Source organism: Canis lupus, chromosome 33, assembly GCF_011100685.1.
Source record: "Canis lupus familiaris isolate Mischka breed German Shepherd chromosome 33, alternate assembly UU_Cfam_GSD_1.0, whole genome shotgun sequence".
NCBI classification, from domain to species: Eukaryota; Metazoa; Chordata; class Mammalia; order Carnivora; family Canidae; genus Canis; species Canis lupus.
The window spans coordinates 23,921,458-23,941,449 of record NC_049254.1 but is presented as its reverse complement, the minus strand read 5'-3'; the positions used below and the strand labels follow the sequence as shown (position 1 = coordinate 23,941,449).

Here is a 19,992-nt window from a genome sequence, read left to right as displayed (position 1 = left end):
CACCCGGGCTGCCCCTGCCTAGTCATTTTTGTTTACTGGTTGTCAAATAAACGCCTAGTGATGTTTATAATGTGACTTAATAAAGGCCTCTGCGGGGTTTTCCAGTTCTCACTGTTAGGATTTTTTCTGGTAATAGTCCCATACTTTCCTACTTCGATGCGTCCCGCCTCAGGAGAGCCCCTAGCCCTCCCCTCCAAGCCCGGCGGCCCTGCCGGAGAAGCGGTGGTAAGTCCTGCGCTGACTGTTCCTCTGTCCTCCCCTGCCGGCCTCACCCTTGTCCCCAGGGGAGATACTGAAGCGCTCTGCCAGCCTGCCGCGAGCCTGGCCTGTTTTCTCTCGCCGCCAGTACCTCTTGGATTCCAATTCCAAACATGGTATCCGTCTGGGGTCACCCTCCCTCCCGGTGCCAAGAGAGACGCATTCCAAATGGAACACAAGTGTGCCTCCAGGCTGGGCTCTCCTCACTCTGGGGACAACGGGCAGCAGGACGGCCCCTTTACCCCTCCTGCCCAAGCGGTCGCCCCGCCGTCCTGTCTCTGCCTCAGGACAATTCGGGTTTCTGCCCAGAGCCAAATGCGAGGACCGTCCGGAGAGACCTGCAGCCGGGGACGCGCGCCAGAGCTCCCCGAGAGGGCCGGGGCCTTGCTGCGGGACAGCGGGAGGGGAAGGCAGCCCTGAGATCCTGCATGGAGGGTCCCGTGCTCTGCAGGTTACTCCCCAAGCTGCCCGAAGCATTCCTCTCAGGACAGGCGGCCCTGGGGGCCAGAAGCCGCACGTGACAAGACCCCTGGGAGGACAGATTAATCCGGTTTTGCCAGTTTGCTCCGTGGGGACAGCCTCAGGGCCCGGGAGGCTCCGAGCCCCGAGGATGAGCGCCCACAGCAGCCCCGCGGGCCAGGCTCCGTGGCAGGGCCCCGCGTGCCTTGGCTGGAAGCGGGACCTGGAAGGGGCCGTCTTCCACCTGGCCAACTGCTTCTTGCTCCTGGGCTTCATGGGGGGCAGCGGGGTGTATGGATGCTTCTACCTCTTTGGCTTCCTGGGCACGGGCTACGTGTGCTGCCTGATGTGGGGCTGGTTTGATGCCTGCGGCCTGGACATCGTCCTCTGGAGCTTCCTGCTGGCAGTGGCCTGCGTGCTCCAGCTGGCGCACCTGGCCTACCGCCTGCGCAAGAACACCCTCCCCGAGGAGTTCGATGTCCTCTACAAGACCCTGTGTCTACCCCTGCAGGTGCCTCTGCAGGTGTACAAGGAGATTGTTCGCTGCTGCGAGGAGCGGGTCTTGACTCTGGCCACTGAGCAGACGTACGCTGTGGAGGGCGAGACGCCCATCAACCGCCTGTCCCTGCTACTCTCTGGCCGGTAAGCTACTCTGTCGCTGCTCAGCATCCCCCCTCCGCCCGTGCTTCTCATTTCCTACTGTGTCCCTTTCCATTCTGAGGCCCCTTCCACTGAGGGACGGATGTGGCAAGTCAAACAAACAGAAACAGATTTTTCGAAGCAGGGGCTTGGTTCCTCTTTCTCAGCATTTCCCAAGAGGAAACAAGATCATGAGGCATCTTCTCCGTTGGCAGGAAAGACTGTGTGTGCACTTGGTCCTGGGAAGTGTGGGGTGAGGGTTTCTTAAGCCTGGGTCTAAAATGAGTGCACACACACGTGTATTACACGCACCAGCAGGTCATTGCGTAAGCTGCCACAGTGTCTCGGGGAGCTTTGACAAATTGAATATTTCAATAAGGCTGGTTTTCTCCTTCTGTATGTATTCAGGATTTCCTAAGGGCCAACTATGTGAAGGGAACAGCAGCTGTTCCTTGCCAGGGCATCAAGGAAACAGCCCCAATTATGTTGAGGATATCCTATATAAACTCTGTGGGAAAGCCACTTAGTATACAACCAGGTGGAGAGAGAGAATATTCCTTGTCCACTTTTCCATTCCCATTTGTTGTGTTGAGATTCTTCCAGACCAGTGATCAAGTACTATAAATCTGAGGACCACACAGTGAGGGAAGAGTAGTGGTGCCCACACATGTCTCACTGAGAATTTGGTGCAGATACCTAGCTGACAGCAGAAATTAGCAGAAGTGGTCTTTTAGGATGGGTGACAGCGGAAATTAGCAGAAGTGGCCTTCGTAAGGATTAGAGTATGCCCCATCAGCCTATACGCGAGTGCTGGCCGTTGGCTGGCATCCTCTGAACAAATACCATGGGGCTCCATGCTGTACCTTTGGTAGGCAGTTGTGGAATCTTTGAAATATTACCCTCGTGGGGCTTACATATGGGGCTGAGCATCCAACATTAAATTACTTAACCTGATACACTTGGGCTGCCTCTGTGAAAGCAAGCAAAGTATTTCGAAAGCTTTGTCCTCAGTTTCCTTCCCTGCTTTTTTGAGACCAGGAGAAGGTGATAGAAAAGATAGTAATCTTATCAGAAGGCTCTGATTCCAAGGGGGTGGCAGGGGGCCGGGGGGTGGGGGGGAACCAGATAAGACTGCCAACCACATAGTGGGAAAACACAAAGTTTCGGAATGATAATGATGGAACTACAATGGCTACCAATAGTAACAGCGTGCGCTTGTGTCGTACTGCTGCGTAGAATCAAAAGTATTAGGTGTACATGTGATTTTGTTTGGACTCAGAGTCCCGGATTGAATGATCCATGAGATTTTGCGGGGAGACATTTCATTTCATCTATGAATAAACTGAAGTATAAGCAAATGCAATTACTTGTAAATAAATACATGTGTAAGTACAGGTACATTATGACTGTTGCCAAAATGTTTGCCACCGACAGTTCCATGGTTAAAATAAAGACAATTTAAGAAACGTTCTCATTCAGGAGATCCAGGATGGTGTGTGCTGCTCGGAGCTCCTCTGTTCAAAGGAGGTCACTGAGTCAGGAGGGAGAAAGGCCCACAGCACTTGTATGGTGTACGTTTATGGAAGCGTATTACGACTATTGTATTATTTGACCATCTTTTTTTTATATGATGGATTTGCCATGAACCTGTATCACACCGCTTCCCTATGAGGGGGAGGTGGGCTTGCCCCCTCAGTGTGGCTTTTCCTACTATACTTGGCATCCAGAACCCGAGTCAGAAATTAGACAATTTTTTTTCTTGCTTTTCAAGGTTTGGAGTGAGAGTTTTATTTGTTATCTTTCAATGTCATCTTGTCTCAACTTTGCTCAATTGGAGCTGGGAGAAAAGGCTTCCTGTCTATGACCAGGCTCCAGTTTTAAAGGAGAATCACTGCAGCTTGGGCTGGTTATAGACCAAACACCTCCAAGCTGTGAACAAGAGCTCTGTGTGGGGGGAAGGGGGGGAAGGTAGGGATAGGGGCTTCCGGTGCAGACCTCCCCATATCATGTGCAGGCTCTTATCTGGAGCTCTTTGCTGAAACCTCAGATGCCCTTTCTGTTTTAATACATGCGACTAGTCCCTCTTAGGACTCAGAAAGGCCAAGTGACTTCCCCAAAGTTTATCACCCGGTTAAGCTGGGCTTACTGTTGGTGAGCTTCTCTCATACAGAATTGTCTCGTGCACAGCCTCCTGAGCTCGCACCTCACTAAGCTCTTCATGTAGGGGAAAGTACTTGTCCAGGGGATCGAGAAGAAAGAAGAGACTTCCATGATAAAGGGCACAGTATACCAATTTCAATGGCTTCAGGGAGCCACGTGGGCTCATTAGATGTTGTACTTTAAATGATGTCACTCCTAGTAGTTTGCTGGAGTGATCAGACCCCTTGCCCGAGAACTGAGTGTATCCAGCAGCAGCCTCACTCTCTCTTGTCGTGTCTCTTCCTGTGTATGAGAAGCTTTTTCTTGAGATGTTGCTCCCCTTTTATGGTGACACAAGTGATTTCATCTGTTCAGTGTTCCTTTCTTCTCTCCTTTCTCCCTCATTCCTACCTTCCTTTCTCACTTCTCCCCTTCCAAAAATATATATTTTTAAAGATTTTACTTATTTATTCATGAGAGACACAGAGAGAGGCAGAGACACAGGCAGAGGGAGAAGCAGGCTCCCCGTGGGGAGCCTGATGCAGAACTTGATCCCCGGACCCCAAGATCACACCCTGAGCTGAAGGCAGATGCTCACCCACTGAGCCACCTAGGTGCCCCTCCCCTTCCAAATATATATATATATATATATATTTAAATATTATTTATTTATTTATTCATGAGAGACAGAGAGACAGAGAGAGAGAGAGAGAGAGAGAGAGAGGCAGAGACACAGGCAGAGGGAGAAGCAGGTTCCATGCAGGGAGCCCGACGTGGGACTCAATCCCAAGACTCCAGGATCACGCTCTGGGCCGAAGGCAGGCACTCAACCCCTGAGCCACCCAGGGATTTCCTTCCAAATATATTTATTAAAAGTGCAAGGGACTAAGAATTCGGTGATTTTTTAAAATATGAAAAATACTGTTCCCACTGTCTGTCAAGAAAATCAATAATTAATGTTTGACGTAGTGGTGGCTCAAAGACATATTTCCAAGGAGAAATGCCAAGTGTCCTGACAGCTTGTACCTGGGGGAGCTAACTTTTTGGGGGGAAGTCAGATGGAACTTCCTGGAAGAAGGAACATTTAAGCTGAGACCTGAGGAGAAAGTGGAGATTGGGACGAGGTCTAGCTAGAGGGACAGACGATGTGGAGACCCTGAGGTAGGAGAGCACAGCACTTAATTTTCTCTTGTGCCCGTTAATTACTCAGGGAAGTGCTGCCGGCTACCTCTATATGTTACCTGGTCTTGTAGGAGCAAGCTTGCTTCTGCCATTAGAGACCATGGGCTGACACATCCTTGGCTTGGCTTGAGAGCCACATCCCCTTCTGTCTTCCATCTTTAGGTTGTCAGATAAAAGGCAATAGCTTATTAATCGGTGATGGTCTCTGGTAATTTGTATGCATGCACGTAGTCATCAGGAGCCAGATTTGGAGGCTAATACCCCATTTGGCCAGAGCTTTTTCACGTGGCTATACCTAGCTGCAGGGGCCACAGGGAAATGCAGTCTAGCCGCGCAGCTGCAAGCCCTCCCAAAACTCTAGTGCCGTGGACGAAGAGGAAGAGCAGCGATGGGTAAACAGGTGACCGTACCGCATTTCCCAGCTCTCCATCTATGCCCATCCTTATTGGCTTCCCAACATCCTATTCGTTTTTCAAAAGTCAGCTCATGTCATCTTTGAGAAATCTGCCGCTCGAAGGGAACCAAGCTCTGTCCCTCCTCTAGTCTCCTGTTCCACAACAGCACACATTGACTTACAGCCAGTTATGTACGTGCCTGTGATTTCCACTAAATTGTGAAATCCTTAAAGGCAAGGATCAGATCATACCCAACTCTGTTTTTCTAGACCTCCAGGAACACGGGAGGTACTCCATGCGTATTTATTTACTCAGTAAAGCTCCAGGAAAAAAAAAAAAAAAAAGGAACAATAGCTCCTTCCCACTGAGTGTGCCTCTGAGATCTTTTTATCTGCCTCCCTTTGTTTGGCAGAGACACCTCCTTTGCTGTATAACTCAACCCTTGAGAGAGGTTGAAGCTGAGTTTTCTGAGGGGAGGAGGGAAAAGCCCTTATTGGATCCTAATACTTTTCCATTTTATTTTATTAAAAGATTTTATTTATTTATTCATGAGAGAGACAGAGAGAGGCAGAGACACAGGCAGAGGGAGAAGCAGGCTCCATGCAAGGAGCCCGACGTGGGACTCGAATCCGGGGCTCCAGGATCATGCCCTGGGCCAAAGGCAGGCGCTAAACTACTGAGCCACCCAGGGATCCCATCATTTTCCATTTTAAAATATGGAATTTAGACTGAAGAGGATTTGGGTAACCACTTCCCTCTTTCCACATGGTCTCTTCTCTCCTTTTGCCAGGGTTCGTGTGAGCCAGGACGGGCAGTTCCTGCACTACATCTTTCCTTACCAGTTCATGGACTCTCCCGAGTGGGAATCGCTGCGGCCCTCTGAGGAGGGAGTGTTTCAGGTAATAGGGAGCCTGGGGCGGCACTGCCACCCAATAATATGCCCCCCTCCACTTTCCCCACTCACGTCTGTTCTTTGAACCGCTGCCTGTGTGATGCTGGTGGTGGGAGTGCTCTCTTTCTGGGGAAAGAGTGCCTGGGCTGCTGGCAGAGGTGGGCTGGGGCAGAGAGGGACTAACCCTAATAGGCGGAGCATATCCAGAAGACCCCAGTGACCCCAGCAACCACCAAATAAAAATCCACACTCCTTAGAGAGTAACCTAAGACCGTTAGTGATATCCAGCCACATCTCCAACCTCTTCCTCCTTCACAGTTTTTGTTCATACCAGCTACACGGAATGGAACCCCCAGCACTTCCCTAAACACATCCCAATTGTCTTTGCACCGGCCATGGCTGGCCCCTACCGGACCTTCTATCTGAAATGCACTTCCCCCATCTAAATGAGGCAGTGGCATCTTACTTCCTCTGAAGCCTGCCCAGATTGACCTCATCAGCCTCTATTCCCACAGCTTCATGCTCCTGGCTGTGTGGCTTCCCATTCCTTTTACTTCTGCTGACTGGTGCACAGATAGCTCTCTGCTCTGATGCCCTGGTTTCCTTTCCCAAGCCTTTGAGGTAGAAATCTGGGCTTCCTCTCCTCTCTATTCTCAGGCTCCAAAAGACAGTACCCTGAACACAGTAGGTGTTTAATAAGGGTTTGCTGAACTGGCTTGGCAGTGGGCAGTTGGTGTCTCAGAGAACTCTATGAGGCGTTCACCGACATGCTCCAAGGTAGGGGCCTGGTTGCTTGGTCCCTGCTCTTCTCTCTGCCAATCCTTCAAACCTTGGTTCCCTGCTTTGTAGCTCTCGTTTCCTGAATGGCTAGTATATGTCAGGCACTAAATATTATACTGCCTTATTGATTCTCAAAACAACCCTCTGGATTGGATATTATTAATACCCCATTTAACAGATAAGAAAATTGAGGCTCTGAAACATCAAGCACTTGGCCCAAAGTCTTCAGCTAGAAAGTGGCAAAGTGAAGTTGTCTGGCTCTACTATTTCTGTTCTGTTCTTTTTTAAAATGAGCAGGTCACCAGTAGAGTGGAGTACACAGACACACACACACACACACACACACACACACACACACACACCGTTACAGGAACTCCCCTGTCCAGATAGTTTGCTAGTACTGGGTTCCATGTGATTTCTACTGCTTCTATTGGGGGAGTCCCTCAAGCTAGCATATGAGCTAACCCCAGAATAGACACATGGCTGGGCCACCTGGCTGGGCCTGTTTCTGCTCCACCCTAACTCCCGGCTCTATGAGGACAGACCCTGAGAGGCAATCCCGATCCCACTGCCCGGCTACCAGCCATTGACCTCCACTGATCATGTTCCTCTTACTCCAAACATGCACCCACCCTCTCAAACCAGCCCAGCAGTTCTCTATGAGAACTCTTTCAGGCCTCTATTAACCTCCAGGAGGGCCGAGTCAGGTCCTGAGCCAGCCAGACCAGGCTCTGTTTCTGACACTGACGCCAAGGAACAGGTGGTGGATAAGCCGGGTGTCCTCCTCTAAGCTCTGCTTAAAAGGAGGGGCTATAACCCCAGATGGCCTCTCAGCCTGGAATGTAGCTACTGTCATAGTCCTCCCATTTATATTTTTAGTGAGCACCTCCTTTGGGAGCAATGAGATCCACACGTTCGCTATTGGCTGTATAAAGTCTCATTTCCTCTTTGTAAATGTCAGGTTCACCCTGTCCTTGCCTTTTGGGATTACAGTCTTTGAGGACTAAAAGGACAATCCACAGTGACTGTCTAAATCTTAATTCTCATCGTGTTTACCACCAATGAGTCAATGTTCCATCATACCTCTCAGCGATCCAATTAAATAAGAATTTATGGAGTATTCAGCACTGGGGCCCTCTCCTTAGTCACCGGGAACATAGCAGAGGAAGCATCACACAGAAATCATCATGATGTCTCCAATTTAGCCTGTGCCTTACTGGACACAAGTCCTCTTTCCATATGTTACATCATTTAATCCATTTCACCAGCCTCTGAAATGAGAATTAGAGAGAAAGGTTGTCAATACTTTACTATAGACATATGCGTCTATATGTGGGAACCAGGCAATATGCAGGTTTCCTGAAGACCTTTGAGGAAGAATTGTATAGAGGACCTGAGAAAGTGACAGTCAGTTGTTTTGCAGCATGTAAGATTTGTAGTCTTTACTTGACTTATTCATTCATTCATTCAAGTAATGTTTACTGAGTGTATACTAGGCACTGTTAAAGATGCTTGGGACGTATCAGTGAACAGTACAGAGGAAGTTCCCTGCCTTTGTTCAATTCGCATTCTAGTAGAGGAGATAAAAAATAAGACATAGGCATAATGAATAATTAAGTAATATGTTAAAAGATAATGAGGACTAGTAAAAAAATAGAGTGGTATAAGGAAGGCCTAGTTGCTATTTTATTTTAATTTATTCATGAGAGAGACACAGAGAGAGAGGCAGAGACACAGGCAGAGGGAGAAGCGGACTCCCTGTGGGGAGCCGGATGCAGGACCCGATCCCAGGACCCCAGGAACACACCCTGAGCCAAAGGCAGACGCTCAACCACTGAGCTACCAGGTCCTAGCTGCAGTTTTAAAGAAGGTGGCATAGAAGATTGTGTTGAGCAGGTGACACTTGAGCAAACACCTGGGGGAGGTGATAGTGTGAGGTCTGAGAAGCTGAAGGCAGAGCATATCAGACAGGAAGAGCCAGTGCCAAAGCCCTGTGCCAGGAGAGACTAGCATGTTTGAGGTGCAGAAAGGAGGCCAGTGTGGCTGGAACAGAGAGAGGAAGGGAAGAGAATAGCAGGAGAGTAAGTCAAAGATGGATGAGGAACCAGATCAGGTAGGGCTGGTACATAAATTTCTTAAATAGAGCAGAAAGGATTGCCTAAGGCTTTGGATGTAGTGTGTGGGAGAGAAAGAGGACCAAAGAAGCCTCTAAGGCTTTTGGTCTGAGCAAGTGGAAAGATGGAGCTGCTATCAACTGAAATAAGGGAGCCTGCAAGTCCAATCGGTTTGGGGGGAAGAGAGGAAGTTCCTGTTTGGATATATTAGATTCGCGTCATCTATGGACATTGCAACAGAGATGCTGCCCAGGCAGTTGAATATCTGTCTAAAATTAAGGGATGTAGTGTGGGGCTGAGATACAGATTTGGAAGTTTTGGCACACAGGTGTTATTGAAAGCCATTGGATCAGATGAGATCGCTGAGTGAGTGAGTTTAGAGAGAGAAAGGGTTTTAGAATGGACCGATCCTGGGATACTCTAGTGTGTAGAAGCTGGAGGACAAAGGAAGCCTCAAGGAGAGGCCAGGTGATCGTCCCAGGAGAGTGGGGTACCCTGCGAGCCAAGAAGAGAAAGTGTATCATAGAGGAAGGAGAATCAGCAGGATTGACCAGGAAAACTGGCATCACATCACAGCTTAGAGGTCACCGGTGACCACACCAGGAGCAGTGTGTGTGGCCCGCGAGGGGCAAAGCCTTGTTGGTTTCCGAGATAGCAAGAGGAGAGGAGTTGGAGACACCACGTACGGGCAACTCTTTCCCTGGCGTTTTGCTGAGAAAGGGGGTAAACTAATGAGGTGGTAGCTAGCCAGGGAAGGGGGGTGAAGAAAAAGGATTCTGATCTATTCTAAGGCGGAAGAAGTTAAGATCACGTTCATAAGCATGCCCAAGGTCTTTGTGTTTGGTGTCAAGGACCCTGGTTACGTCCAGAGTGGCTCTGACGTACATCCGCCTCAGAGTCAGGACTCTGATTTCTTGTTTGGGAATTACTATTAGGTGCACCTGCAGCGGGGGCCCGGCGCCCAGTGACACCTCCGCACTGAGCTGCTAGGAACGGGCAGATTGTGAGCATTACTTTCAGCAGGTTTTGTCCTGAGGCAGGGTGTCCCGAGAGACTAAGTGATTTGTCCGATGCCACACAGCTGGTCAAGGGGGGACGCTGGAACTTGAAGCCAGATCCCAGCCTTGATGAAGTAATTGAGGGGCCTGACTTTGGTGCTACCGAGTAGGGGGCGAGAAGCAGAGAGGAGGAAATGAGCGGAGAAAGTGGACGAGGGGTACTGCAGAAGGAGAGAGGAGAGAAGAGGAGTGGGGCTCCGGGACACGAGGCAGGAATTCAAAGCACTATGGAAGATCTCTGATAAAGGACGGTTGGAAGTCAACCCGACCTTTAGTTAGAAAATCCACGTGAAGAATTGAACACCAGGCCTGGCACACAGTCACCTCCTAATAAATGTTAGCTGCCGTCACCCTCACCATCATCTCCACCGTCTCCATTCACAAACCTTCATCGTGAGCCCTGCTGGCCTTCTCATTTTTAAAGTATTGTGGCTGTGGGGCACCTGGGTGGCTCAGTCGATTCTTCACCGTCTGACTTCACCTCAGGTCATGATCTTGGGGTCCTGGGGTCCAGACCGGTGTCAGGCTCCCTGCTCAGTGGGGAGCCTGCTTCTTCCTCTCCCTCTGCCCGCCCCCTCAACCCTGCTTGTGCTCTCTCTCTCTCTCAATAAATAAATAAATAAATAAATAAATAAATAAATAAATAAAATCTTTTTAAAACAGTTTTAAAAAATACTGTGGCCAATCCTATTATTAAAAATTGTGTGATTCTACACCCTATTCCTTCACTATCCTAGGCATGTTTCTAGTTCAACACTAGCTTTACCACTCATCATCGTTTTAAGAAGGGTTTATCAAGCACCTGCTACATGCCAGGCACACATTACCTACCTACCCCACAAGTGTAATTTAGCTTTGCATGGTGGGTGCGTAGTGAGCGCTCAGAAATCCCTCGGTGCCTAAATAAATGGAAAGTGGGGCGTCCTCGACTCTGTGCTCTTAAAAGCACCTCTTCCTCTCCACCCTTCTTCTGACTTTAGCCGTCACATCTCCCTGGTTATTGTCATGGCCGAGTCCAGAGCAGCTTCCTGGGCCTGAATTCCAGGCCAGGTGACGAAGCTTGGCGTGCCTGGTCAGGAGCTCTCCTCTGACTGAGACGCTTTCCAACTCTTCCTTAATCCCTCCTGCAATATATTACCCTTCTTGATTCTCAAAACAAACTGTCATCAGCATGCAGCCTAGCTTCAGAGCCGGAGGAGGCCCCCGTTTCTCTCACAACAGGCTCAGAACTTCCCTCGGCCCTGAAGGGGGTCAGCTTTGGGACCACAGAATGTGGAGCTGAGGGGCGCCTGGGGGGCTCAGCGGTTGAGCCTCTGCCTTTGGCCCAGGGCATGATCCTGGGGTCCAGGGATGGAGTCCCACATCGGGCTCCCTGCATGGGGCCTGCTTCTCCCTCGGCCTGTGTATCTGCCCCTCTGTGTGTGTGTGTGTCTCTCATGAATAAATCAATGCAGGGATCCCTGGGTGGCGCAGCGGTTTGGCGCCCGCCTTTGGCCCAGAGCACGATCCTGGAGACCCGGGATTGAATCCCACGTCAGGCTCCCGGTGCATGGAGCCTGCTTCTCCTTCTGCCTGTGTCTCTGCCTCTCTCTCTGTGTGTGACTATCATAAATAAATAAAAATTAAAAAAATAAATAAATAAATCAATGCAATCGCAAAAAAAAAAAAAGAGAGAGAGAGAGAAATAAGAAATGTGAGAGCTGAGGAGACCGGGTGTGAAGCTGCAGCTCCAGGGAGTGAGGCCAAAGAGCGGGGGCTGGAGCCAGGGCAGGGGCAAGGTCCCCTTCAGGATGTGACCCCCTCCAGGCCAGGCCAGGCCAGGGCGCGGCTCCCACGGCTTCTTCCCCGCAAGTGCAGCTGTTTGCAGAGCCCCTGCCTGTCTAAGGGGGTGCTAATGAGGCCTCCGCTCTCTCCTCCGGGCCCTCAGGTCACTCTGACGGCGGAGACCCCCTGTAGCTACATCTCCTGGCCGCGGAAGAGCCTCCACCTTCTTCTGACCAAAGAGCGGTACACCTGCCAGCTCTTCTCGGCCCTGCTGGGCTACGACATCTCCGAGAAGCTCTACGCCCTCAACGACAAGCTCTTCGCCAAGTTCGGGCTGCGCTTTGACATCCGTCTGCCCAGCCTCTACCACGTGCTGGGGCCCGCGGCCGCCGACGCCGGGCCCGAGGCCGAGAAGGCCCCCGGGGAGCCCCGGGCCCGCGGAGCGCCCCCGCCCGCGCCCCCGCCCGCGCCCCCGCCCCGCGCCGGGGCCAGGCCCGACAGCGGCCTCCTGGGGGAGGACTCCGCCAGTCTGGTGCTGGAGGATTTTGAGGAGGTGTCGGGATCAGAATCGTTCATGGATTATAGGAGTGACGGGGAGTACATGAGGTGAGGGCCGCCCCCGGGCGCCCCCCGCGGCCTCGCCAGCCCGCGTAAGTACTCGGCAGGCGGCGGCCGCCTGGGCCCGAGCCCGCCTTGCAGGGCAGCCCCCACGGGGAGGCCTCCCATTGCCAGGGCAACCCCCACGGGGAGGCCTCCCATTGCAAGGGCAACCCCCACGTGGAGCCTGTCCCCCCGGAGGCCTCCCATTGCAAGAGCAAAACCCCTACGTGGAGGCCTCCCATTGCCAGGGCAAAACCCCCACCTGGAGTCTGGCCTCCGGAGGCCTCCCACTGCAAGGGCATAACCCCCAGTGGAGCCTGTCCCCCCGGAGGCCTCCCATTGCCAGGGCAAAACCCCTACATAGAGGCCTCCCATTGCCAGGGCAAAACCCCTAGGTGGAGGAGGCCTCCCATTGCCAGGGCAACCCCCACGTGGAGGCCTCCCATTGCAAGGTCAAAACCCCCACCTGGAGTCTGGCCTCCAGAAGCCTCCCATTGCCAGGGCAAAACTCCTACATAGAGGCCTCCCACTTCAAGGGCAAAACCCCTAATGGAGCCTGTCCCCTCAGAGGCCTCCCATTGCCAGGGCAAAACCCTCACGTGGAGCCCTGGCCCCTCAGAGCCCTCCCATTGCAAGGGCAAAGCCCTCACACGGAGCCTGTCCCTTCGGAGGCCTCCCATTGCCAGGGCAAAACACCTACATGGAGCCCGGCCCCTCAGAGGCCTCCCATTGCAAGGGCAAAGCCCTCACGTGGAGCCTGTCCTCTTGGAGGCCTCCCATTGCAAGGGCAAAACCCCTACATGGAGCCTGTCCCCTCAGAGGCCTCCCATTGCAAGGGCAAAACCCCTACATGGAGCCTGTCCCCTCAGAGGCCTCCCATTGCAAGGGCAAAACCCCCACGTGAAGCCCGTCCCCTCGGTGGCCTAACTCAACCTTGCAGGGGGAGCTCCATCCAGGTGCATGCAAGGCATGAGGGGGATCCTTTTAAAAACGCCTTTTTTATTAAGTGTCCTCGCACTTTGGAAAGGGGGCTGGGTGACATGTTGAGCAAGCAAATGGTCACTAAATTGGTCGCCAGTGTGTGAGCAGTCAAGGCCTAGCTCGCTAGGGCTCAAGGGGAGTCCGTTTGTAGCCTGGGTCTAAAGGGGAAGAAAGCTCACACGGTTCTAACTCCTATGGGTTCAGTTTCTTGCGAGCCTAAAGGTAGCTTCTGGAAAGCAGCCGCTCTGTAGCTGGGATTGGCAGCGATCTCTGTTAAAATCATATCCTTCTAAGGGGCTTGTGATACAGGCTGATGACCCCGGGAGGCAAATCGCCCACCTTGCTGTCCTCTTGCCCAGCGGAGAGTACGCTTCTTGTTCAGCCAGAGGACTGGGTGCTGCTTGGTCACTCTGATCATACGGGTCACACGGCCTGCCTGGTTTTCCCCTCACAAACCACACACCTGTGTGAGGTGGATGGGCACCATGTGGGAGGGCCTAACAGGAAGGGCAGGCAGGATTTGGGAGCCCTGCGTGGCTCAAGGGTTGAGCGGCTGCCTTCAGCCCAAGGGGTGATCCTGGGGTCCTAGGGTCGAGTCCCGCATCGGGCTCCCTGCATGGAGCCTGCTTCTCCCTCTGCCAGTGTCTCTGCCTCTCCCTCGGTGTCTCTCATGAATAAATAAATAAATAAGATCTTTTTTAAAAAAGTTAAAAAACATAAAAAGGAAGGGCAGGATTTCCCTCACAGCTCAGGAGAATGTCCTAGAAAGGCTGTACTGAGTAGTTCTGGGAAACTGCTCTCACCTTCCCCCTGGTTGCTCTCACAGCGCTGTGACCTTCTCCTCTGGGACTCCACCCAGCCATGGTGGGGCCTGGCTTTTCCTAAGGAAAATCCCACCGTTGCCAACTGGGGAGGCGATTCCAAGTGCGTGTGTGGCACAGGGGCCTAAGGGACCCATGGTCCTTTGGGAAGTGCTGACACACCTTTCAAGAAGCTAGCCCAGTGAGGAAGGTTTCCAGGGGACACGAGGTGAACGAGTGAATGTCTGTAGATTTTGTCAAACAAGTCGTGGAAATGACAGAGGCGGGGGGCGGGTGATAAAAGGTGAGAATGCTTGCTTTATAGACTCGCAATCTGTCGTCTCCTATAGTCCCCGGGTCCCTAGAAGCAGAGTTGGGGGGCTTCTGGACTAATTCCATGGATCTACCCAGGACCTGCGATCACATGCTGAGTTCCCCCGTTTGCACCGGCCACTCTGATGGCGCCCTTCCCACCGTCCCACTAGGCCCCCCATCCACACTTATGGGTTTCACCCCGCGGACCCCGTCTCGGTCCAGCCTACCTGCTTGTACACACTCAGCCCACGCAGCTCCTGGGGTTCTCACGATCTCCCTGTTTCCTTCTCTTTCCCTGGCTCCATTTGCTCTTCTTTCTTCCCTCTTTCTGACTTCTTTTCGGTCCTGGGTTGCCTCAGTTTGCTGCTCATAATTAGAAAAAAGTCCTTTTCTTCTTCTTCTCAGGCAATTTCTCCTCTCTGTATTTGTTCCTTACACGTCCCCCATTTTATTCTTCATGTATTGCTCTAGTACCTTCTTTTCCTTTTTATCCCCACTTTCCTGCCTCGCTCTGTCTATTCTCCCTCCTAAACTACCCTGCACCCCCACCTCGGTCTTTAACCCATACTCTTCTGAGATCGGTACCTCTCCCTCCACCTGTAGATAAAACCACTCAAGTGAAGGGGTGAAAACGCCCAGCTGTGGGCAGCTACACATTCACTGCGTGAATCTTCCCAGACATCAGGAGGCAGCATGATAAACAAGAAAGAGGGCCAGACTGGGTGCTGCAGTCCTGCCTTCTACGTCTGGGTCTGCTATTTTTTTTGCAAACCACACAACCTCGCCTAATCTCACTTTCTTCGTTTGAGTGTGTTGGACCAACTGGCCCCCAAAGGTCTCCTTGGGTTTATGTAAGAAGGCCATGGATGAGTTCTTCTGAAGAGGAAAAGAGAAAGCACAGTCAGTAGTATTATGGGCACAGGCTCCAGGGCATCCAAGTGTCCTCCAGTAAGAACCATCTGCCATATTTCGCTACAATTTCTCTTTTGACTCAGGGCTGTCCTCCTCCTTGCTGAATGGAGGGTCCTACTTGACTCGAAGTCCCCTCCATGCTGTACCTGTCAAGACTCTATCACCTCCCATGTGATGACAGAGCAGATGTTCTGTGTGAAGGGAGGTCACCACTCAATTTCGAAGCTCCTCTGCCCTTAAGACTATCATATGAAATACCCCTTTGCAAATGCAGCTTTTTGTGAACCTCAAGAGGAGAAAAGGGCTAATATCACTCCATTTCTAAAGTATTAGCACTGGCGATATAAAGAGAGTAGGTTTTTAAACATTTGTTTATTTAGGTAATAGAATGGGAAAAACATATACTTCCAAACCACAGAGTTTTGGGAACGACTTGAAAACCTGATCAAGTTGTACAAATTTCAAATGGCTTTCAATCCAGTCTGTGATAGTGGGATAATTTAAACCAGAGAGCCTTGTCTGGAATTGTGTGTTTAGGTGCTTGGTTTGACTTATTTGCCATCAAAACCCTTCTAGGGTTATTACTTTAATGAGTAAGCATAGTCCCTTGCGATGGGGAGCCATTGACTCTGGTTTCCTTTATACACGCAGGGCACGACTCACCCTCTGTTCCCTGGCTCTTGACTTACCAGGATTGTTTGCTGTTCGTCCTGGCACAGCGCTTATGTAAGAGGCACGAAGCTGGCTGCATCCTGCCTCATTGAGAATGACACAGCTTCAGCACTTTGACACGGGTGCTTGTTTCTCACACCGAGACCAGCTAAAAATAGTCAGGGCTTCCACTGGAACTGTCTTTGGAAGACAGAGCCTGGCTTTTCATCTGGTGGTGCCCTAGAATTGAATGCTGCTTCTTTTAATGGGCAAAACAGCACTACTGCATGATACACTCCTGCAGGGTCTTCCAGTCAGACCTCACATTAACCCGGCCTCCACTACAGGTTTTAATTACATGGACACTCTCCACAGTGCTCCGTGTGGCGTCTTATGTACAGGAGATGCTCAGTGAATTCAACTCTCTAATGAGCAATTAAGTCAGAGAACAAGTCTTGTTAGCGCAAATTAATTAAAAGCTGTTTGAAATCTGGACAGTTTTGATTATGTTTTCAAATTATTCTGAAAACTCTGTGATTCGAAAGTAGAAACCATATGATGGTGTCTTTCTCCCTATTATTTAAATAAACAAGCAAATGAGAAACAGATTACAACATGGGGGCTAACTGTGGTCAGGGAAGGAGCACAGGACCAAGGGCCAGAGAACCAATTCAACAGACATTTGAGTATCTACTATATATTTCAGGCACTGTACCCAGTAACTACATCATGAACCATCATGAGTAACAGGAGAAAGAAGTGCAGGTATTTAACCTGGAAGAGATGAGCAAGAGTGATAACCCCAAATTTCAAAAAGAAGGGGAATTAGAATTTGCCTTCCTTTGGTACAGTTCTCGAGGGCAGAGATGACTTAAGAGCTGAATGTCACAAGGAGAAGGGCTTTGCTCAGTGTTAATAATGGGTTGCCTCAAAGAATTGTGAGTTTCTCACCATTGGAAGAGGCCAAGCAAGAAGAAGAGGAAATCTCAGAAACCTTATAAGGTGATTCAGGCTCTGAGAGAAGGATGCCCTGGGTTACTGCTGTGAAGGTGCCTTCTAACTCTGTGATGCTATGATTCTGTGCTTCCGAGGTCAGACTCTGGTTCTGCCGCTTAACCACCATAAGGACCAGTTTCTCATCTGCAGAACGGGACTAATGGTCTCATAGATAATTCATACCTACTCATAGGTAGACAGGTAGCCTCTGTCTCCCTTGGCAGGTTGCTGTGAGGAGTAGTTGAGATAACGAATATAAAGGTAGTTTGTAATCTGTAAAGTGCTGGATGGATGTGTAAGGAATTTCAATATCCTATTGTGTGTGGAATGGTTTGGCAATCTCCCTCTCCCTCTGTCAGAGGTACATGATTTTCCTTCTTTTTTCTTTTTTTTAAGATTCTACTTATTTATTTATGAGAGACAGAGAGAGAGAGAGAGAGGCAGAGACACAGGCAGAGGGAGAAGCAGGCTCCATGCACGGAGCCCGATGTGGGACTCGATCCCGGGTCTCCAGGATCAGGCCCTGAGCCAAAGGCAGGCGCTAAACCGCTGCGCCACCCAGGCGTCCCTTGATTTTCCCTCTTATTTCCCCCAGTCTGGCTTTCCAGGGGAGGCAGCAAGTGGCAGAGGCCCCTAAGAACAAAAGGGTCAGCAAAAAGGTGGTGACCCAAAGAAAACACACGTGACGAGCTCCTCAGTCCCCGAGGACCCAAGAACTGGCCAGTCCCTCACCTGTGTCCTTTATTGGCTCAGAGGAGACAACAGTTTCACACTCCGTTCACCCGGTTCACACTCTACCCGCCACGCTCCGTGTCTCTCTCTGGGGGCTCTGACGTCCGTTTGTAGCTGGCAGTTTGGTCACAACTCTTCTCACAGGACCCCTGGAAAGATTCCTGGAGCGGAAAACGTGCCCTTGACCGTGGCCTGGCAGGAGCTGCCCCGGGGCCTCGGGTTCCCTGGGTGGTGGCACCACTGCCCGCCAAGGCCCCGTGCTGGGTGCGCTCAGCTGAGGCAGCCGCTCCCTCCCGGCCCTCGGGAGCCCAGCCGCCTGCCACCCGTGCCCGCTCGTTGCTCTCCTACTTGTGTTCTACAGGCCTCAGTTACCTACCCCCTCTTTGTAAAAATAAAAGACAGGGGCCTTATTAAACTCATCATTTTGTGATACAGATTTTTTGGCAACTCATTCGGTAGTGCCAGACAGGAAGTTGAGTTCCATAGATTCTTCATAGGAGGCCCCAGGAGGGGCACCTGGGTGACTCGGCGGTGGAGTGTTGCCTTTGGCTCAGGTCATGATCCCGGGGGTCCTGGGATCGAGTCCCGCATCAGGCTCCCTGTGGGGATCCTGCTTTTCCCTCTGCCTCTTTCTCTGTGTCTCTCATGAATAAATAAATAAAATCTTAAAAAAAAAAAAAAAAAAAGGAAGTCCCAGGCGTGGATGTTTTGGCCTCTTCCCTTGTAAAACGAGAGGTTGGACTAAATAACTTCAAAGCAGGTTTATCCTAATACTCTAGCATGAAATGATTCAAAGATACAACTGGCCCTACCGTGGCAGGCATTGGGTGCAGCTAATACGTTGGGAATTAGCAGAAGATAAAATTGGGGGATGCCTGGGTGGCTCAGTGGTTGGCATCTGCCTTGGGCTCAGGGTGTGATCCCAGGTCCGGGCATCCAGTCCCATGTTGGGTTCCCTGCGAGGAGCCTGCTTCTCCCTCTATGTCTCTACCTCTCTCTCTCTCTGTCTCTCATGAATGAATAAGTAAGTAAGTAAGTAAGTAAGTAAGTAAGTAAATAAATAAATAAATAAATAAATAAGTAAATAAAATAAAAAATGAAAACAAAACTGTAAAGAACCCTGTGAAGTTAGGCAAGCTACCTGGAGACACAGCACTGAAATCCTTCCTCTTTTTTTTCCCACAGCTTCTAGAAGTCCTCTCCACAGTTACTCTCAAGCTATGTCCAGGAGACAGGCCCCCTTGGCTCCAACCCACACTCCCGGACTTTAAGGATCCACGGACTATCTTTTTCTCTGGCCATACTAATCCTCACAGGAGGGTCACTGAGTGCACACCCGGTCTTACCCACTGGAAGGCCCACTGGCCAGGTCGGAGCAGACACGGAAGACTCTGGCACTACAGCTACACCAAGGGCCCCAAGCAACTTGTGGAAATTTACCTTCACCAGCTGTCCTTCCAGGAGAAGGCACCCCAAAGTGCAAAAGCACTGATTCCATCCTCCACTAACTGCAGAATTTTGGGCAAGTTACATAGGCTCTCTGAGCCTCGCCTGTAAAGTTGGGATTTATGAAAACCATCCCACAGGGTGGTTGTGAGCATCGAATGAGCTGACTTAGGTAACACACCTCAGACATGGTGTGACACTGAGTAGCCACTCAATAAATCGCTCAGTTGTTTTTTTTCCCTATGTGGTTTCTTTGAACTGTCTGAAAGGGTCTCTGAAGTCAACTAGCCAAGAAGTTTGCTTGTTTGTTTTTTCCCATTTAGATTCAATTTATAGAAGTGGATATTTAAAAACCTAGTTTTCCCTTAAGCTTTCAAGTTCAACTTCCAAATCCCTGGTTCTGTTCAGGACCCTAGCATTAAACAGTAGTTTTTAGGGGGACTTGAACAAACTCAGTCAATTAAATTTCCTTAAATATTTTAAAGTGGATTTATAAATTTAACACGTTCTATTTTACTTTTTCCCTAAATACTTCAACACATATTGTGGTTATTATCTATTGTCATGTAACATTCATACCTGAAATGGTAACCTGCAGTTATTTTTTATTTTTCTGATACACGTGGGGCTTGAGTGAGCCCAGCTGGGTTGTTCTCACTCAGTCTCTCATGCTGTCGTGTGCAGATAATGGCTCGAGCTAGAGTCCTCTCCAAGCCTTCTTCACTCGTGTGTGGGGCGGAGTCTGGAGACACTCAAACAGCTGAGGACTGAAACAGCTGGGAGTCCTCGGGCATCTCTCTCTCTCTCTTTCTCTCTCAATGGTTTGTTCATTTGTTTTGCTGTTTGCAAAATTGCTGTCTTGATTATTGTTGCATGAAT

General features: G+C 50.5%; 1 protein-coding gene and 1 long non-coding RNA gene across 3 annotated transcripts; one reads left to right on the top strand and one right to left on the bottom strand.

Moving 5' to 3' along the window:
• Positions 1 to 342: 342 nt before the first annotated feature.
• POPDC2 (popeye domain containing 2) lies at positions 343 to 19,597 on the top strand. Of its 2 annotated transcripts, none has more exons than XM_038582938.1 (4): positions 343 to 1,359; positions 5,863 to 5,971; positions 11,844 to 12,286; positions 18,853 to 19,597. In XM_038582938.1, the coding sequence occupies exons 1-4, from the start codon at positions 869 to 871 to the stop codon at positions 18,857 to 18,859; spliced, it is 1,050 nt and encodes a 349-aa protein (XP_038438866.1). In that variant the 5' UTR covers positions 343 to 868; the 3' UTR covers positions 18,860 to 19,597. The 2 variants fall into 2 exon arrangements, with proteins under 2 accessions (XP_038438866.1, XP_038438867.1); XM_038582939.1 differs by having other exon boundaries at positions 351 to 1,359; positions 11,844 to 12,330.
• LOC119867335 lies at positions 4,313 to 17,980 on the bottom strand. Its single transcript, XR_005383367.1, has 3 exons — positions 14,604 to 17,980; positions 7,828 to 8,015; positions 4,313 to 4,833 (listed from the first exon to the last, which is right to left on the bottom strand). It is a non-coding gene; the product is annotated as an uncharacterized LOC119867335 (long non-coding RNA).
• Positions 19,598 to 19,992: the final 395 nt, after the last annotated feature.

Coding starts and splice junctions, on each gene's coding strand:
- POPDC2 (XM_038582938.1), top strand. CDS start 869: ATGAGCGCCCACAGCAGCCCCGCGGGCCAGGCTCCGTGGCAGGGCCCC. Junction 1,360..5,862: donor TCCCTGCTACTCTCTGGCCG/GTAAGCTACTCT, acceptor TCCTTTTGCCAG/GGTTCGTGTGAGCCAGGACG. Junction 5,972..11,843: donor CTGAGGAGGGAGTGTTTCAG/GTAATAGGGAGC, acceptor CCGGGCCCTCAG/GTCACTCTGACGGCGGAGAC.